This window comes from Rattus norvegicus, chromosome 1, assembly GCF_036323735.1.
Source record: "Rattus norvegicus strain BN/NHsdMcwi chromosome 1, GRCr8, whole genome shotgun sequence".
Taxonomy (NCBI): domain Eukaryota; kingdom Metazoa; phylum Chordata; class Mammalia; order Rodentia; family Muridae; genus Rattus; species Rattus norvegicus.
This window is the reverse complement of record NC_086019.1, coordinates 8978854-8997864: the sequence shown is the minus strand read 5'-3', so window position 1 is coordinate 8997864 and position 19011 is coordinate 8978854. Positions and strand designations below refer to the sequence as shown.

The window sequence follows — 19011 nt, the reverse complement described above, 5'->3', positions numbered from 1 at the left end:
GCCTTTTGTATCGCTAGCGATGGTTAGAATGTTTTCCATTAGATAATTCATTTGTGGTATTCCGTTTCCTAGTAATGCCACACAACTGTAGGGCCTTGGAGTTCTGAGACAACTCCTCTCCTAGGTCAGATCTAACTGTGGTGAATGTGTTGGCACAGATCCCTATAACATGTAGAGAGTTATTAGATGATTAAGGAACCGCTAGTCTCTCTCTGCTATGTCGTATCGTAGCCGAGCTCTGTAGCATTTTAGAGATAAAATACTCTCAGAAGGATGTGCTAGGCCCTTCTCTTTGTCATGGTAGAATGTCTGTTCAGGAGGAACGTGTGATTTTCTAAGATTAAATTGTTCTACTTAGGTAGTTAGGGTCCCAGACTCTCCATTCTTTCTGAGTCTCTGGTCATCTGGACCTCAAAAACCCTTGCTTTAATGCCCCCTGTCTCACCTGCTGTAGACAGCAGTCTGGTGGGTTTGTACACAAAACAGGAGACTTCATCATCTCATACACCCTCAGATGAGCGTACTGGGGCATTTTCATTTTTCAAAGGAATCTAGGTTCTGTCTGCAATGTGAGGCTTGAGGTGGACTTGTGACTATTAGGAGGGTCTGAGACGCCTGTAGCGGGCTGACTAGCCTTGGAGTTTAAGTATCAGAGACAAGGGTGAGGGAAGAGAGGGGGAAGAACGTAGGGCTCATTTCCCTCCTGTTATTTTCCCTTTAGCCTGAACGATGGAGAAAATTATCGAATGGCACGGGAGGTGCCGAGCGGAACTGGCTAGAACCTGTGTTAACTCGGTGTTACATGGCACTGAACACTCATTTAGAATTATGCATCCAGGGTCCATCGGTGGCCAAGGAGACATGGCAGAATTTGATTTTGGGGTGTTCTGGGAACCTTTCCTGTGTGAGCCCACAACCTGGATGGTGCCAGTGGTTCTCAAACTCCATTCGGGTCTGGTCTCTGCATTCTCATTGAAACTCTTATTGGTGCTCTCTAGGCCTTGACCATCAGCTGATTAAAGGAGCCTCTGGTCAGGTGCTGCTGATTCCGCTGCTATTCCTGGCCAACTTGTATCGGTGTCCATGGAGTCAGTACAGCTGATATGGAAGGGCCAATCTCCACTTGGAAAGCTGAGGTGGTGAAGACCTGGAGAAGTGAGAGGAGTAGACTCTGTATATGCTTGGAAACCTCCTCCAAACCCATGGTCTTCAGGGCTCAGTGGTGAAGCCATTTTCATTCTTAGGGAAATCTTTTTGCTCCTCAGAGTGAATGAAAATATGGTCAGCCCCGTGGAAGCAACACGCAGCTCAGATGTCTCGGTGCATCCACTGCGTATTTTTCTCGATGGTGGTTGGGGTGTAGGCGTTTCTTTGTCTCCCCCCCCCCCCCCCAGTGCATTTCCTTCCCTTTGGGCCATTTTAGCAGTTGGCAGAAGCCAGATAAATGAGTTTAAGTGCACAAAAATAAAAGAAGCCAATTATATCGACACACATTACCAAAATACTTTAAAAAAAAAAAAAAGGCTGTGCTAAATGTGCTTGGGTAGCGCATTTAACAGCACACGCTAATGGCTCTTATTACTATGCTTTCCTGAACCAAATGGTAGTGTTTAAAGTACTCGATCTGTCTGTAAGGTAACATGAAAATGTGGTTTTTAAACTCTGTGTGTGTGTGTGTGTGTGTGTGTGTGTGTGTGTGTGTGTGTCTGTGTGTGTGTGTGCGTGTGTCTGTGTGTGTCTGTGTGTGTGTGCGTGTGTGTGCGTGTGTGTGCGTGTGTGTCTGTGTGTGTCTGTGTGCGTGTGCGTGTGTGTGTGTCTGTGTGTGTCTGTGTGCGTGTGCGTGTGTGTGTGTCTGTGTGCGTGTGCGTGTGCGTGTGTGTCTGTGTGTGTGTGTGTGTGTGTGTGTGTGTATGTGTGCCCGTGTGTAACTTGCAGGAGTTGGTTTTCTCCTTCCATTATGTGGGTTCTAGGGCTCTAGCTGAGGCTATCATCTGTGGTGGCGAGCACCTTGCCTACTAAGCTACCTCCCAGCTCTGTGATACCTGCAAAGACTGTAGTGCGTTTTATGATATTAGCATCACCACGAAAGGGATGCACATTCCTGTCAGAAGTTGTCTTTTCCCTGTCCGAGTTCATGGACTTCCCACCAGGGGATAACTCACGATAAAGGTGATAATAACAAGTGTGTGCTGGCTTGCTCAGAGCCTGGTAGTGACAGCAGAATGTCATGGAAAACCTTTCTAACAGAGGAAACTGTTTTCTGTGGAATTGACTGATTGCTCCCTGCTGTACGCTCGGTACCAGGCCTGAGCAACAGACTTCAACCATCATGGTGTCTGGACTCTCGAATGTGCCCAGTAGTAGGAAAAAATCTGACGTCACACTATACACATAGTTGCTTAGCTGCCCAGTGGATAAACATTCTGCAGTGCTCTGAGGGCGAATCCTGAGGCAGCTGAGATAGGCTGTGGAAGCTAAGGAAGACCTCCTTAAAGGGATCATCAGATCTGGTACTTCAGGTTTGCCAGATTCATGCAGGGCCAGCACAAACCCAGCGCTGTGGACAAAGTATGCTCAGAGCTGTGTGCTGAGGTCGGCCAAGCTGTGTTTCGCATTTTATTCAGTAGTATTTCTCATCCCAGGAGTCTTTTACCTTTCGGTGGGAGAACATGTATTATTTAGTAGATGGATTCCCTAAAAGCTTTAGGGATTCATATGGATTAGGAGGGGCTAAAATTTTTAATTGCAAAACCAAGAGAGACCAGATTGCAAAATTTGTAAGAGGCTCTCTTGCAAGAGTTAGAAACTGGGAGAAAAGTATTTGCTGGTTTGAAGTTCCTTAATATTTTTGCCCAAGTCAGTTTTGCCTTTGGCTTGAACGCACAGGGAAGCCGAAGGTGGCGGGAGGGGAGAGGTAAGGGGGACTATGCCTGCCTTGCTGTTTGCTGAACCATTAGCACTGTGGTGATTGCAGAAATACATGCTTTGCTGGCCTAGGCAGATAAGGGCTGTCACAAATCAGGGTTTTTAAGGCAACAGGCTCGACGCCTGGCTGAGGCTCTGAGGTGCACACCGGGATTGGGCTCTGCTCAGAGGCAAGAATGTAGCCGGTCTGGTCTGGGCAGTTGGGGAGGGACTCATCTCTCCTCACTCCCATATACTCGGGCCCTGCTTTTCAATTCGACTGCATCAAAGCAAGGCCTCCCTCCAGCCTAGGGGGATGCCTATCTCTGTGACTCGGCGGGATCTGTGCTGCTGGCTTGGGAATTGAAACCACATTTGGAGGGCCCGGCCGAGCCAGGGAGAAAATGGAAGAGACATCCGTGGCCACTGATGGAGTCAGTGGAGAGTTGCAGGCAGGTAAAGGAGACTCGCCCAGAATGGCGTGGTTACTCGGACGTCTTCCTTCACAGAGAGTAAGCAGCGGCATGGTTTGGTCAGAGAAGAAATCGGTGTGACAGATTCGAAGTGATTTTGGTTTTTTGGGTGACTGGACAGTGTTTCACACCACAGAGTTCCTGTAGTGTTGTTTGAAATGTATCAGGTTCTGAGGGAAGGGTTTGACACTGTCAGTTGTTAAAAGATACCTTGGACTCACAGTTCACTCTGTTGAGCAGACTTCTTTTTTTTTTAATTTTTATTTTTTCTTTATTAACTTGAGTATTTCTTATTTACATTTTGATTGTTATTCCCTTTCCCAGTTTCCGGGCCAACATCCCCCTAACCCCTGCCCCTCCCCTTCTCTATGGGTGTTCCCCTCCTCATCCTCCCCCCATTGCCGCCCTCCCCCCAACAATCACGTTCACTGGGGGTTCAGTCTTGGAAGGACCAAGGGCTTCCCCTTCCACTGGTGCTCTTACTAGGCTATTCATTGCTACCTATGAGGTTAGAGTCCAGGGTCAGTCCATGTATAGTCTTTAGGTAGTGGCTTAGTCCCTGGAAGCTCTGGTTGGTTGGCATTGTTGTTAATATGGGGTCTCAAGCTCCTTCAATTGAGTAGACTTCTTGTCCTTGTCTCTCCCTTACTGCCTGTCTGCTGAATGTGTGTGTGGAGGGTCTAGATGGAAAGTTTGCCTAGAAGGGTCTGTTCTGTGAGGATCATGTTTGGGTAAGAATCTCGCAAGCTCCTTCTAACCCCCAGAGTCATAAGTGAGCAAAGGGGATTAACAGTGGCACTAAGTCTCCAACAAGGGCATCTTGAATAAGTAAGCACCCATCCCTGTCTCCATTTAACGTGCCTACTTCTTCCTGGCTTGTTTTCTTAGTGACTTGTTTGTTTAATCTCTGCTGGTGCTAACTTTTAGGCTGGGCTTCTTGAAAGCATAGATACTGCGGGATCCCCGCTTACAGGCTTTGAACTGCAGCCCTGTGTGGTGGTGCAGATTCTTGAGGTGTATTAGGTTGTGGGCAGTGGGTCAGGTGGGACATAGAAAATAGAATGCTCCTGCCTGGGGGAAGATCGGGGAGAGAATGTTCCCTGGTGGGCTTCTGAGATGTCAGGGAAAAGCCTAGAAGAATACCAGGCCCTTAGGAACATATGGGTGAATCCTGTGGTGAAGGGATGGTTTCCCATCGGTAATGTGCCTGCTCGCTCTGCCCACTTGCTCCCTCCGGCCACACGGGTGGGTCTTTGGCTCCATGGTTAGTGCCCTCTGTGGTCTCCCTCTCCTGTCTGGTATGCTGGTCCTTGGCTGGCTCTCCCTCTCCTCTTTCTGGGATTGGGCATCGCACCTCTTTCTTGACTCCCTTCCGGAGTGGATTCTGCACTGTAATCCTCTGCCATGTGCCTGCTGGTTTGCTTCAGGGCGCCTGCCACAGTTACTGCTTGTGCTCTTTACCTCAGGCTTCTTGGCTTTCCAGGTCTTGTTCTCAGCGCTTCGGAGAGTGCCTGCCTCAGGATGATAGATCCTGGGGGATGAAGGAGTGAGGAGATCCACGCAAGAAGCAGAAGCCTTGGTAGTGAGCGGACCGTGGCTCCTCTTTATCTTGAAATATGAGGCCATTCTGACGTAGGCATCAAGAATTTCCACTACAATCTTCTTCGGGGCTGTTGGGTGTGACCTCAGTGGGGAACTATTTGAAAAAGTTAAGTATTAAAAATAAAATCCCCCCCCCCCCAAAAATCAGAGAACAGAGAAGTACTCTTTGGAGCAATTGTTATAAACAAAAGGGAAATTAACAGTTAAAAAAAAAATGACATGGCCAGGATCTTTAGATACAATCGTACTTTATAATATTCTTTAGTTGCTTCCCGCATATTGTTTAGTTTTCTGACATGGCCTGGTGGTGTGGCTGAATTATTCTTTTTTTTTTTTTTTTGGTTCTTTTTTTTCGGAGCTGGGGACCGAACCCAGGGCCTTGCGCTTCCTAGGTAAGCGCTCTACCACTGAGCTAAATCCCCAGCCCCAATGGCTGAATTATTCTTGTCCATGCTCCAAAGACTGTATTTATATAATTAATATCATTATAATCCAACCCACTTAAACCCTGTAAGTTGCATAACCAGTCGTAGTGATGTTCTCACGCTGATAGCATTCCTTTATCCCAGTAGCAGACATTGGAGGACTCAACTCCGTCATCTTTTTTCTCCACTCATTCTGTTGGATTTGTTGTTATTTCTTTGTTTTTTTGAGACCAGGATTTTCTGTATAGCCCAGGCAGAATTCACTGAGCTCCTAGGCTGGCCTCCCTCTGTGACCTTTCCACCCTCTCACATCCCAAGGACTGGGACTGCAGACCTGCCCTACCACAACAGCGTCTCTTTTAGATCTCACCAGGCAGCTTCATTTCCACACAGTGTTGTTCTCACTTGTATTTCCTTGTCTATGTCACAGACAGCTAAGCCTTTTTTATTAGAGCATGGAATATACACAACAAAGCTATTTTGTATATTCTGTACTGGAAACTTTTCTCTCCAATGGCAAAGGGAAAGAAAGAGAAACCTAGATGACTCTGACTTGTCACTTGGCTTTTTCCTGATGATGGTTGCCGTCCACTGTTAGCCCAAGGGATGGTAGACTAGCTGCCTCTGTGGAGGCTACGTTCCCAGTCATGTCTCTTGTCCGTGATCTCTGGGTTCCAATTTTTGTTCTCATGTTGGGAGAGTGGAAAAACAAACAAAAGAGCAACGCAGAAACTTAACATATTTTTATTCATTGTTTGAGAATTTCATTCAATCTATTTTGGTCTTATTCCTCATCCTGACCCCTTTGAGATTCGCCCCACTGTCCAACTCCGTCCAGCTTCGTGCTCTTTAAGAACGACATTTATATACTACCTCGGGTGTGTGTGTGTGTGTGTGTGTGTGTGTGTGTGAGCTTTCGGCTATCTTTATTCTGGAGAGCATTTTCTGCTTGCCTCTTACTTCACTCCCATTCACTCTCACTCACTAAGTAACTGTGGACTGCTTACCCAGCATGTGTCAGCCGCTAAGCCTTAAAGATGGCGTACGATAGATGGATGACTAGTGCCTCTGCTATTTTACAGTCAAGTGTGTTTCAAGTGGCTACGTGGGGGAAGTTATCCTGTGGCGTGGCTGGAGAAGGATGGTGCTTTTCACTTCTGACATCATTGCCTTAATGTCAGGTTTCTGTGTTTGGCTCTTTGCCCTGCTGAGGTGAAAGGTGCTTTGAGAATTTATATTTCCCCAGACCCACACACCTGTTGCTCCTTGAATATGAAATCCACAGCCTAGAGTCATTGTTTGGCTTCCTTTTCCTCTCTGCTCTTTCTTGTGCCGTCATGGGTTGGGGGTGGGGTGGGTTTGCGGGTGTCAGAGAGTGACTTGGAGAAGAGCCAACATCACGGATCCCTCAAGTCTGCGACTTTCATGCACTCAGAAGTAGTAATGCTGCCTGCTATTGTCCTTCTGTCACCAAAAGTCACATCTCGATGGGCTTGAGAGTCCACGGCAAGTATTTGTGCTAGAGTTCAGGGGTGGCTCTGGCTCAGGCTCTGGCAGCTGGTGCTACCTGACACCTGGCCTCGTGGTGCTTTGAGGAACGTCTGTTTCCTGTTGGCATCAAATGGTTTTTGGCTGTGACCGTGAGGAAAAGGAAGCATTGTATAGTATCATTTACTTTCATAAAAATAGCTTTGAACTCTCTGGGCTTCCTGTGGGTCCAGTCAGCATCTCTGGAGCCAGGGAGCTGCCTTCGAGGGCACACGATCCAGGCGGAACAAAATAGAGGGTAATTGGGTTGGGCCATAACGGAAGTAAAGAACACCCCCGTTTGCAGTCTTCCTTGCCGTCGTGAAAGCTTACATACATCATCTTTCATGTCCGAGTTAGATTCCTGACACGGTGTATCCTGCAAGAGGGCACGGGCACCAGTGGATGTCAGTGTCCGTGAACAGTCAAGGCCAGCCATTTCCCCAAGCCGGACACCGACCGACTTGCATGCCAAGTGGGAACATTGGTTTCTGTAGCTTGCCACTAATCGGCATTTGGCTGGAAGTTATTTCAGCCCAATATTCTTAATTTCAAAATCTACGTTGTTACATTCACCGTATTTAAACTCTGTTGGCCAGACAGCCTTACTCACAGACACTCCCCAGAGACGGCTTTAATGGCGAAGGGTACAGACTGACACGATTGGGAATGGCTCGCTTGCTGGAGAGGCTGCCTTGAACCTGGAGGCTTGTCTCTCGTTTCTACCTTCTTTGAAGCTTTTCCCCTTGCTAGCCCTGCCTCTGAGCTCCTTTCTCCATCCTGCCTTTCTCTTTGTGCTGATGAGCACTGCCATCACAGGCAGGCTCTGTGCTTCTCCCTCTAGCACAGCTCATCACAACCTTTTTTCTCCGCCACTGCCTTTCCTTGTTCCTTTTGCAGCCTCTGGCCAGTCAGTCCTAGGTGCCATGACATCTGTGGCTTGCAAGCTGAACCACTTGGCTAGCCTGGGAGCCAGCTCTGTCAGGGCTGCAGAGCACAGAACAGCGCAGTCCTCTCTCCCCTCCAAATCTACTGGTCAGAGGAGCAGCCCACGCCATCTGGGTACTGAGAACGGGTTGCTGAGTGCTCCGACTTGGAGATGCCACAGTGAGAAATAACGCGTATCCTTTCTGTCCCTCGTTTGGACTTTTTTTATTTTTATTTTTTGACTCTCCCACATTATATTAGAGACTGCAAGGCCATGGCCTGGGACAGTAGTCAGTAAAGTGCTTGCCATGTGGGGTCTTGAGTTTAATTACCAGAAATTAGTTGAAAAAAAATCTGAGTGTGCTGACACATTTGTAATCTCAAGGGGGAGGAGGCAGAGACAGGATCCTTGGGCTCACTGGCCAGCTAACTTAGATGAGTTTCAACAAGGGGCCCTTTCTCAAAAAAACCAAGGTGGACAGTGATTAGGGAAGATACTTGAGGTTGACCTCTGGCCTTAAGAAGCACCGGTACCCATGAACACACACAGATACAGACAGACACACACACACACAAATACACACAAAAACAGACACACAGAAACAGACACACAGATACACATACAAGACACACACACATACACATACACACACAGAGAAAGACACAGACAGACAGACACACACACACACACAAACACACAGACATATAGATAGACATATACACATTCACCTGCACAGAAAGACAGACACACACACACACACACACATGCAAACAAAGATATAAACACAGACAGATACACACAAACACACACAGATAAACATATATACACAGACACATATACATTCACACACATAGACAGACACAGACATGCACGCAAGCACGCGTGTGTGCGCGCGCGCGCACACACACACGCAAGCACACACAAACACACAGACATATAGACAGACACATACACATTCACATGCACAGAAAGACAGACACACAGACACAGACACAGACACAGACACACACACACACACACTCTCTCTCTCTCTCTCTCTCTCTCTCTCTCTCTCTCTCTCTCTCTCTCACGCACTACCAGACGGCAAATGCCTCCAGTTCCTGGGTTGTTTCTGTCCAGTTACTACCTGGATTTCTTCACTTTCCCCACAGCCCTGGCCCTAACTGTCATGAATAGATGTTTATCTCATTCTCAGTCTGAGTGGGTGGAGTGTCCATGTTTGGACGAGACTGTCTTTGTGTGTTGGCAGCTGTAAGCTGGATCTGTGGGTGACTCATACGTGCTAATCCCCGTATCTTCTGAAGAGGGAGCACCCTCACATTTGCATGAGGACGTTTGCTCAGGGACAGACACAGTCCTATGACCAGGGTTGGAGTGCAGACAAATGCGCCTAGTGGACTGTGGTGGATGGTGCCCATGGAAGCCAGTTTGTAAACAGGGATAGTGTTGCCCTTTTGGAGGGGCCAGCTGATAGAGCCGAGTCTCTGAGGCAGACTTCAGTGTATGCTCAGGCAATGTGAGCTGGTGACAGTAGTCAGGATCTGGGGAAATTAGTACGTTTAGCTGCAGAGAGTCAGTGAGGAGACAGGCAGTGAGTGGCAGGTGACAGTGGGGTAGTGTTCCGAGCAACCCTAGCTGAACCCATAGGCTGGCGGGAACCACTTGGTCACTTTTCCCATTGGGCTTTATTATCAAGGATAATAAAAGAAAAAGTACCTGATGTCTTCTTCACACCTTGCCACAAAGCTCGAACATTCTAGAACTCTCTAGAAACCGGTCACATTTTTTTTCTCACAGTGCCAACAAATGTACTTAAGGAAAGTCACTTACTGTCCCTTGCTCTGTCATGTGTAGGTTGCTTACAGACATCTAAAAGACAGAACATGTAACTCCAGACATGCTGGCACATGCCTGTAATCTCAGCACTTGGGAGGTCAAGGCAGGAGGGTTGCTAAGTTTGACTATAGCCTAGCTGCCTGGGTGAGACTCTGTCTCAAAAAAACCCAAGCCAGGATTGGAGGGTTGATGGCTGGGCGGTCAAGAGCATGTGTGCTACTTTCAGAGGACTTGGGGTAGGTTCCCAGCACCCATGTTGAACAGCTCACAGCTACCTGTAACTCAGCACACTGGGTCTCTGTCTCTGTCTCGGCTCTGGTCTCTGTGGGGATCTTATTCTCATATACGTATCCCTCCACCCATAACCCAATCGAAAACAAACAAACTAACCCAAATCGTTGAAGAAAACACACACACACACACACACACACACACACACACACACACACTAAACTAAATCAAACAAAAACAAAAATCAAGAGGAAACACATAGATGGTTCAGAAAATCATGTCTCCTTTTATTTTTCAAAATAGTATTGCTAAAGCCACGTGGTGGTGGCACACGCCTTTAATCGCAGCACTTGGGGCAAAAAGGCAGGTGGGTCTCTGAAGTTGAGGTCAGCCCAGTCTACAGAGTGAGTTCCAAACCAGCCAGGGCTACACTGAGAAACCCTGTCTTTAAAAAAAAAAAAAAAAAAAAAACAAACCAAACCAAATCTAACTTCTTTGATTTTTAGTGTTTGGTGTCTTATCTTTTGCTGTCTCTGTAAGTAACTGTTCTTGCTTCCCTGAAGAGCCCAGGCGATGACCTTCCGTCCTGCCCTTGGGGTGGGTGCTTATAGTGGGAGTGGCTATCTGAATGACTCCTGCTCTAAGCAGTTAACTGACTGTGCTGGGGTTTCTCCTAAGTGCCTGGCTGACCCATCTTGCTTCTGCTAAGTGGTTGCCTCCTCAGGCATCAGGGAGTGTTGGTCTGTTCTACCACAGATCCCTGTGAACTACTGCTCAGTTAGCGAAAATACTTGCCGGTTTTACCAGAAAGCAACTCTGCCCTTGAGACCTAGCTTGCCTCACACTCAGATGTGTGCACCTTGCCATGAGAGGAGGGCCTTGACTTACAAGACCCAGCCTGTCCCCAAAGCTGTGATTCCTACTTTCCTCTCCCCCTCACTGAAAGTTGTGAACGATGTGTGCATGGCAGAGGGCGTATATCCTAGCCTCTGTGCGGTCGGGGGATCATTTCTCGTTGTTCAGAGTGGGGTGTAGGTTTGACTCTCTGTAACTTGGTTTTGTGAATGATAATGCCCTTCAGTTACACTGTATACTAATATGGTAGTGAAGGCTTGATTTTAGATTTTATTTATATCTTTGGTGCTTTGGGAAAATAGTCTGAGAAATGACTCCACCCATGAAATACCATCCTTGGCTTTGCTTTTTTTGGGGTTTGCTTATTTTTCCAAGGGTTTTTTTTTTCCTGGCGTTGACTTTTTGTAGTTGAATCATCTGAACAGTAACAGCATCCTCAGCACATGTTGTCAACGCCGCGTGACGAATCCTCTTCATGTCAACCTAGGGTTTTTGCTAGTGACCTTTAGTGGTATAAAAAGCCAAGATAGGATATCATCGTTGGACACAAATGAGTTAAAGAAATCTTAGAATATCCTTTGAGGAAGCGCTCTTTCTTAGGGCTTCTGTATAAGTGGATTCGGCTAGCCACGGATCAAAACTTTTTGGGAAAAATTGCTTTCCTAGTGAACATGTACAGATTTCTTTTTCCTCAAATGAGACAGAATTGAGGCTGCTTGTATCGAGATGGTTACTGTGAGTAATTTACAGATGTTATCAAGGTGGTCAGGCGATGTGAATGTTCTAGCACCTCCTATAAGGGACTTGACCCTCTGGGTTTTGATGCCTGCAGGCAGGCTTGGGACCAGTCCCTTTCAGATACTCAAGAGAACTGAATCCTAAATAACATCACTCTGATGACAACATTAGAGGGAAGGCTCACTTGAAGCATGCCCAAGGCCCGAGGTTCCACTCTTAGTACCACCAAGGAAGGAAAAAGTTAGATCGTGTGGCCTTCAAGAAAGAATGTCCTTTTTAATCTTCACATTCCTGGGTGCACAGGATAGAGATTGGCTAGGAGAGCCAAGGGATGAGCAGTTCAGATTGTGGGGTATGTGAGCCTGTTGGAGACTGGACTCCATCCATCCTCATCCAGGAAGCCCCCCACCCCGGGCCTGTGGAGTTACACAGTTCTAAGTTCTGTAGAAAGATCCTTTGGGGACTCCAAGGGAAGGACTGGAGGGAAGAGAACCTGGAGGCTGGGACAGCTTTGTAGGTAGATTGCTCTGAGCGGCCACATAAACAAAGATGTGGGAAGGCTGTGTGGGCTCCTGGTGAGGCTGCAGAGTTTTATGACCATCCTTCGTCTGCAGCTATAATACCCAAAGGAAGCTATGGATATAAAGAAAGGTAGCTTCCTTATAATTCGTTTGATATTAGACCTGCACTTGAGCATCCCTACGTGGGGAAACCGAAGCTGATTTTGTGGGATTCTTTTGGAGCCTCTCTGATTCTGCCCACCACTCATGAAAGATGTCTGCTGCAGAAGTGAATGTGTTGAGTTTCAGGGAAATGACTTGGATCTTGTTGCTTCTGCTTCTGCTTCTTCTGCTTCTTCTGCTTCTTCTGCTTCTTCTGCTTCTTCTGCTTCTTCTGCTTCTCCCTCTCCCTCTCCCTCTCCCTCTCCCTCTCCCTCTCCCTCTCCCTCTCCCTCTCCCTCTCCCTCTCCCTCTCCCTCTCCTTCTTCTTCTTCTGCTGCTGCTGCTGCTTCTTCTCCTCCTCCTCCTCCTCCTCTTCCTCCTCCTCCTCCTTCTTCTTCTCCTCCTTCTCCTCCTTCTCCTCCTCCTTCTTTCCTCCTCCTCCTCCTCCTCCTCCCCCTCCTCCTCCTCCTTGATGTAACCTGTGTTTCCTGATATATAATTTTTTCTTTCATGGGAGGAATTTAATTGTCAATACTTTGCGGGGACACCGGCTGTGAAACTCGACACACAGAGTGAGAGCAGAAGTGCAGAGGGGTGAATATCTAGCCTGGCACACTCAGGGTTTAATAACGACCAGCTCGTTAGCAAGCAGAACCTTGTGGGGGATAAGACACAGACATAGATAGAGCTTGGTTTATGGATTCTTCATTCACATGGGTGATCTCCGATTGAAACTTGGGCCATAACCAGGACAGAATGGGAAGTCTGTACCTGTAGACATGTTTGCACAATTGTTATCAATGTTAACTCTCTGGTCTGGATCAGTTATGTAAAATACTCACATTGTGGGAGGCGACGTGAGAATTTTGTATGCTATTTTTACATTTTATTTTTATAAGGGTAAAGTCATTTCAAGACAGATAGTTTATAAGGGCATGAAACAAAAATGGTCATCAGATTTTATTTCAAGACAGGCTATAAAGAGATGAGAAGACTCTCAAGAGAACAGTCTTACACCCACTGCTATTAAGTAGAGAATGTCCGTTAGCAGGGGGTTGATCTTAGAAATCTGTAAATTCAAGTCATGTTATTTCAGCCAGGAGAATACATCCTGCCCCTGCTTGACCTCTTTCTTTTCTTGACATGAGTGATGAGCAAAGCCATGGCTTCAGCTTAAGGGCAGTAGAGAAGAGTTGGCAGCCAAGGACAGTATTGTGCAGAGTCTGATGGAGGAGGGCCAGGCCCCTCCTATTTGGTCACGCTGGTGTTGGAGTATGGTTTGGCACTGGTTTTTACCTGGTGTATGGCGCTGTTAGGAGGATAGGTTCATTAGTTTGGGCTGACAGTCATAATACGATGTTCAAAGCCAAGAGGCTTTGCCAATAGCAGGATAAGGAAACTGTGTACTTTCTGTGGCACAGTGGGCTGACCTAGGTACATGTATTTATATTTGTGTGTGTTTTTGTACAGGTTTACATATGTGCATATGTGTGTGTATGTGTGTGTGTGTGTGTGTGTGTGTGTGATATGCTGGGTATGTCTCTTCTACAGAGATTGCTACTTGAATATTTTTACTTCTCTTTCCCACTCTGCTATGCTGCATGTGTTTCAGCTGTTTAGTTCTTTATTCTCTTTCCATGCTATCCCTTTTTTTCCCTCCTGGTGAGAAGAGACCTAGGCTGCCAGCCAGTTGCTGTGGGGCTATAATAGAGCTAGTGGTATGTACCAAATTTGATTACAGCTGTCTCAACACCAGACTGAATAAGAGTGCGCATACCGTGGACAGATACTTGTGACAGAAATGGCCTCCTGAGCTAGGCACCAGGCCACCGTGTAACCTATCAGAGGAACAGATCTGTGAGGACCAGGTTCCTACAATCCTAAGGAGTTTTTGGAAAGAGTTTTGGAAGTTTTTAGGAGTTCCTTCAGATAACCTTAGGGAACTGATGGTAGCTTCTTTTTCTCGTTCTCAGGGTTTGGGGAAGCCCCAGCGCTTTGTCTGGAGTATGCTTGGTGTCTCATCCGTCCTGCAGGGAAACCAGTGTGGTGGCTAAATGGGCCGATGTGTGGCTTCTCTGCTTTTGAGCTTTGATGACGTTTCCGTGTAGTTCAATGAGGTTGTTTTAGAAAATTTCCCACAGTGGAAAGTTCTCTTGGACATATAAAAGTTCAATGGTCACTTTCAACATCAGCTGTGTGCCAAGAAATAACTAAAACAATGGATTACGTAGTGTAGCCTTGGGACATGGAAAATTTTAAAAGACGGATGAATCACAGTATGAATACAGGTTGCAAGACTTGAGGCCTGGCATTGGAAAACACAGAAAAGCACCTTCCCTTTTTTTTTTTTTTGTTTATAATTCTTTTTCTGGGTAAAATAGTTATCCTCATTTTCTGTTAGTATTATTTTGCCTGCACACGTTTGATATCTGTGAAGGCCAGAAAAGGGTGTTTGCTCCCTTGGAATTGGATTTTTGGTGATGGTGAGCTGCTATGTGGTTACCAGTAACTGTATCTAGTTCTTCTGCAAGAGTAGGAAGACCTCCTAACTACTGAGCCACCTATCCAGCTCCAAGTGTTAATCTTTTTTTAAAGCTATGGCCTATATTAAGGTTTTACTGCTGTGAACAGACACCATGACCAAGGCAACTCTTATAAAGGACAACATTTAGTTGTGACCAGCTTACAGGTTCAGAGGGCCAGCCCATTTTCATCAAGGTGGGAGCATGGCAGAGTCCAGGCAAGCATGGGGCAGCAGGAGCTGATCCTTCTACATTTTTATCTGTAGGCTGAAGAAGAAGACTGGCTCCCATGTGGTTAGGAGGAGGATCTCATTGCCCTCCCCACAGTGACCCATTTCCTCCAACAAGGTCACACCTCCTAATAGTGCCACTCCCTGGGCCAAATTAATTCACACCACTACATGGCCTTGTAGTATTTTCTTTGTTGTGCTTTATTTATATAGATTTCATTCTGTTTAGTTTTTATGAGGGAGGATCAAAAAACTAAATTCTACAGTAGAATGTTGCATCAAGAGGCAATTGATGTCATCCTACGTAAATTTGCTTGGACATGCTAAGGTTTGAAAGCACCATCAACCCTTTGCATTAGACTCTCTTTCAAGTACTCACTGTATTCTCCCATATCTATACTTTCGATATCAAGAAAGACAAAAGGTAGCAAGTGTGGCTTGTACAACTATGCCAGTAGCAGTGTGGGGATTCACTGGTCCTTTCTGAAGCTGGCTTCTGCTGTCCATGGATGCCTCCTTTCTCCCGGATTATGCGGGGTCGTGCTTCCGTTCTTGTTCATTACTTTGGCTACTTAGCTCTGCCTATGGGAGCAGAGATATTTTGGTTTACTGTGAACAGTGAACACGGAGACCCATCTTCATGGAGCTGCCGGAGAGAAGGTAAAAATGGTGCTGCCCCTTTAGAAAAGTGAACAGGAGTTCCTCAGTGCACTCATGGTATTATGTAAAAACGCTTTGCGACTCTGTTCCCGAGATTTATGTTGTCTCCAAGAGGAGTGAAAATGTGTCCGTCGAAGTAGTTTACATGTGGAAGTTTAGAGCTGAAAAACCGATAATGGCCCAAAGGTGGACCCCATCCAGTTGCCTGTGAACTGATGGAAGACGTGGTGTGCCTCATCTGTGCAGCAAAACGCCATTCCACCACCAACAGTGAGATATCGGCATGCGCTCCAGTGCAGAGGTTCGAGAACATGCTCGACTAGAGGAGCCAGGCCCAACATATCAAATTCTGTTGATTTCGTTTATAGGAAGTGTCTAGAACCAGCGAATCCCTAGAGACCAGAAGGAGATGGTAGTAGCTGCCTTAGGCTGGGTAAGGAAGCGTGTGAAGGGTGACGGCTATCCGTAGGGTGATGGTTTGTAGGGCGGTATAGTTGGTGATGGGGTGATGCACGGAGTCTGCATCCGATATCCGTTGACTTGGGCACTGCATCTGGACTTACGATTTCATAGTATGCGGATTATAGCAGTAAAACGGCCACTTATTTTGGGTTTTCACTAAGTGACATGACCCGAGCCATTCTGACTTTTTATTGTCCCGTCCCATCTTATTCATTGGGAGAATGAGGATTGGAGGAGGGAGGATTTTATTTTTGTCCAGAGTCACAAGTCTATGGTCTTCTGAGCTAGACAGGTTCCCTTTAGTTGAAGCTCCCATGGAGCCTGGTAGGCTTACGTATTCTCTGAAAAATCTGCACGCTGGGTACAGATTTTCTGTTTCAGAAGTGGGGAGAAAACTATTAGAAGACCGAGGATGCAGATACCATGGTGTACATGCTTTTCCTTCTTCTTTGTGCTTATGTGGATAACACATATGTGAGTGATGTCAGGAGAACAAGACAGACATCTAAAATAGAAGACTGGAAAATGTGAGTCAAGAAAGAGTTACTGCTCATAACTCTGGTGTGCTTATTTTTTTTTCCATCACGGCAGTTTCTCTTTTCCTTTGTGGTGTTCGGAGACAGGGTTTCTCCATGTAGCTGTAGCTGTCTTGGAACTCGCCCTGTAGACTGGCCTCAAACTCACAGAGAAGCACCTGCTTCTGCCTCCCCTGTGCTGGGAGTAAAGGCCTGCACCACAAGGGAAGTAAACATTGTCATGTGTATGCACAGTGGTGTGTGTATGTGTGTATCTCTGTGTGTGTGTGTGTGTGTGTATGTGTGTATGTGTGTATGTATGTGTGTGTATGTGTGTATGTGTGTATGTATGTGTGTGTGTATCTGTGTGTGTGTGTGTCTGTGTGTGTGTGTATGTTGGTCCTTGCTGTCAGACAACATCAAACAAAAATGGTTAGAATCTCTCTAGTTGATTTAGAACATTCAAAGGCCTTAACTGTGATTATTAAGACCAAAAGTACCTCAAGAGTTTGTACTGACTGCAGAGTTTAACTTCCTGTCTGGTAATGGGGGGAGGTGGAGTTAGATTTAGTCAGATCCTCTTGTGGGAAAAATAAAAGGGACTCAAAAAAAAAAAAAAAAAAAAAAAACACCAACCTAACAGGACATCCCAGTGTGCAGTTCGCAGGCAGCTTTTGTGTTGACTTCCTTCACAGTTACAGTTTCCCTCAACTCAGCCGCCAACGTAGGTGATGAGCAGACTGGCAGCCACCACATTTCGGTGGAAAAAGTGGAGGCTGGATTTGCCTGGGCAGGTGTCTCTCCAGGCTTGCAGGAGATCCCCAGGTAAGTTTGTCAGTTGCTAGGCACCAGACAGTAAGGGAGGCTTTTGAAAGAGAGTGTCCCTTTCTCTTCCTAAGTCTGATTTGTAAGTCAGGAAGCTGCTGAGAGCAGGGTTTAATCTAGTGACAGGCAGAGGTGGCCTGTTCCTACAAATGCCGGGTCTCTGTGGAGCCGAATAGAGGCCACGTATCAGGTGCTTCTGAATGCTGTCGAATGCCGTTTGTATCAAAGGTTTGCCACCGTGTTCAAGGCAGCTCATACAGTGTTGACTCCTTACTCCCGTTTCATTTTTATTTAATGTGTGTTGGTGTTTTGCTGGCATGTATGTCTGTGTGAGGATGTCAGATTCCTGGAACCAGAGTTGTAGGCAGTTGCGAGCTGCCATGTGGGGGCTAGGAATTGAACCAGTGATCTTAAGTGCTGAGCCATTCTCCAGCACCCCTGCCTGTTTACTCTTAGAGAACACTTTTCCTCTGTGCCAGGCTACTGATGTCGCCCAGGCTGGCCTTGACCTCTAGCTCTTCCAGCTCCAACTTCCAGGAGCTGACTTTTCAGCATGCAGTACCGTGTCTGATGCTGGGGTGTTGAAGGTCCTGACCCTCTGTTCTGTTCAGTCTACTGTGTTGGCAGAAAAGGCAACATTCTAAGAAGCCCAGGTGTAGTTCAGAGCTCACAAGGAACACGAGAAAGCATTTCGCCGCGGTGAATTGTAGGGGTGTCTGTTTATTTCAATGTGGTGGGTGGTGGAAACAGGGGGCTTCTGTTTACTATAGGTTTGTCCTTGGATAGGCAGAGTTTCCAGGAGGTGGGTGCTCTGACTTCCTAATTAGAGTCTCCTTCCAGAGTGACTTCGTTTTCTGATCATTTTAAACATCCACGTATTCTTAAATGGATACATGAATATGCTTGCAGTGCGGTCTCTGAGAAAAAAAAAATGCGAAAACCAAACCAAACCAAACCAAAACAAAAAACCCCACATTTTAAGAGTACTTAGATTTTACTTTTTGGAAAAAAATTATTTTTTTTTTTTTTGCAATTTTCCCCCCTTTTGATGTTTCCTTCCTAGTAGCATGGGGACACGACAATAATAGGTGTATCTTGTAAGCATGCTACTAAAATGAGAGGACCAGCTTGTATTTTCCTTAGTGATTATCGTTCTTGGCCAAGGGCCTGGGGGTGTTCATGAGCTGTGATTCTCCACATGCTGCCTCTGTCTTTGTTTTCTTACTGAGGAGCTCTATGGTCCCAGGGTGTAATCATGGTACCTTTCAGGGCGGTGACGAAAGCTTCCTGAACAGAGGTAATCGCAGTGGCACTGTCACCTTTCTGAAATGCCTTTGGAGTCTGGTAGGCTTCTCTCTTCTCCTGCCTAGGATTCCAACCTGCTTGTCGTCTTGCTGCAGACGGTCTGGAGCAGCTGCAGTGGTTAAAATCAGAAGCCAACTAGAAGGAAATTATGGACAGTAATAAACAAAGTTACTGGATGACAAGGGTCAGCTATTGTAAAATACTATCTTGGCAGAGCTCTGCTCTATTTAGGTAGTATTACTTCTTCCTTTGCTCTGGCTGCTATAAAGGCTTTGGGAAGATAACATTTAAAAAAATATATCAGGGATGTT

General features: G+C 46.4%; 1 protein-coding gene across 13 annotated transcripts in view; it reads left to right on the top strand.

Moving 5' to 3' along the window:
* Positions 1 to 19011, top strand: part of Utrn (utrophin) — a 503427-nt gene that overhangs the window by 46623 nt on the left and 437793 nt on the right. For 5 of the 13 annotated variants that reach the window (XR_010063620.1, XM_008758595.4, XM_006227637.5 and 2 more), the window contains exon 1: positions 12525 to 17395. The exons of 6 other annotated variants lie outside the window; for them this stretch is intronic. Coding sequence is in view for 5 of the 7 variants with exons in the window: in XM_008758595.4 (XP_008756817.1) it covers positions 17302 to 17395 (94 nt within the window). In the remaining 2 variants the exon portion in view is untranslated. Of the gene's footprint in view, positions 1 to 2823; positions 3361 to 12524; positions 17396 to 19011 lie in introns of those variants that run through there. 2 more of the 13 variants (XM_008758596.4, XM_063281964.1) reach the window with 2 other exon arrangements.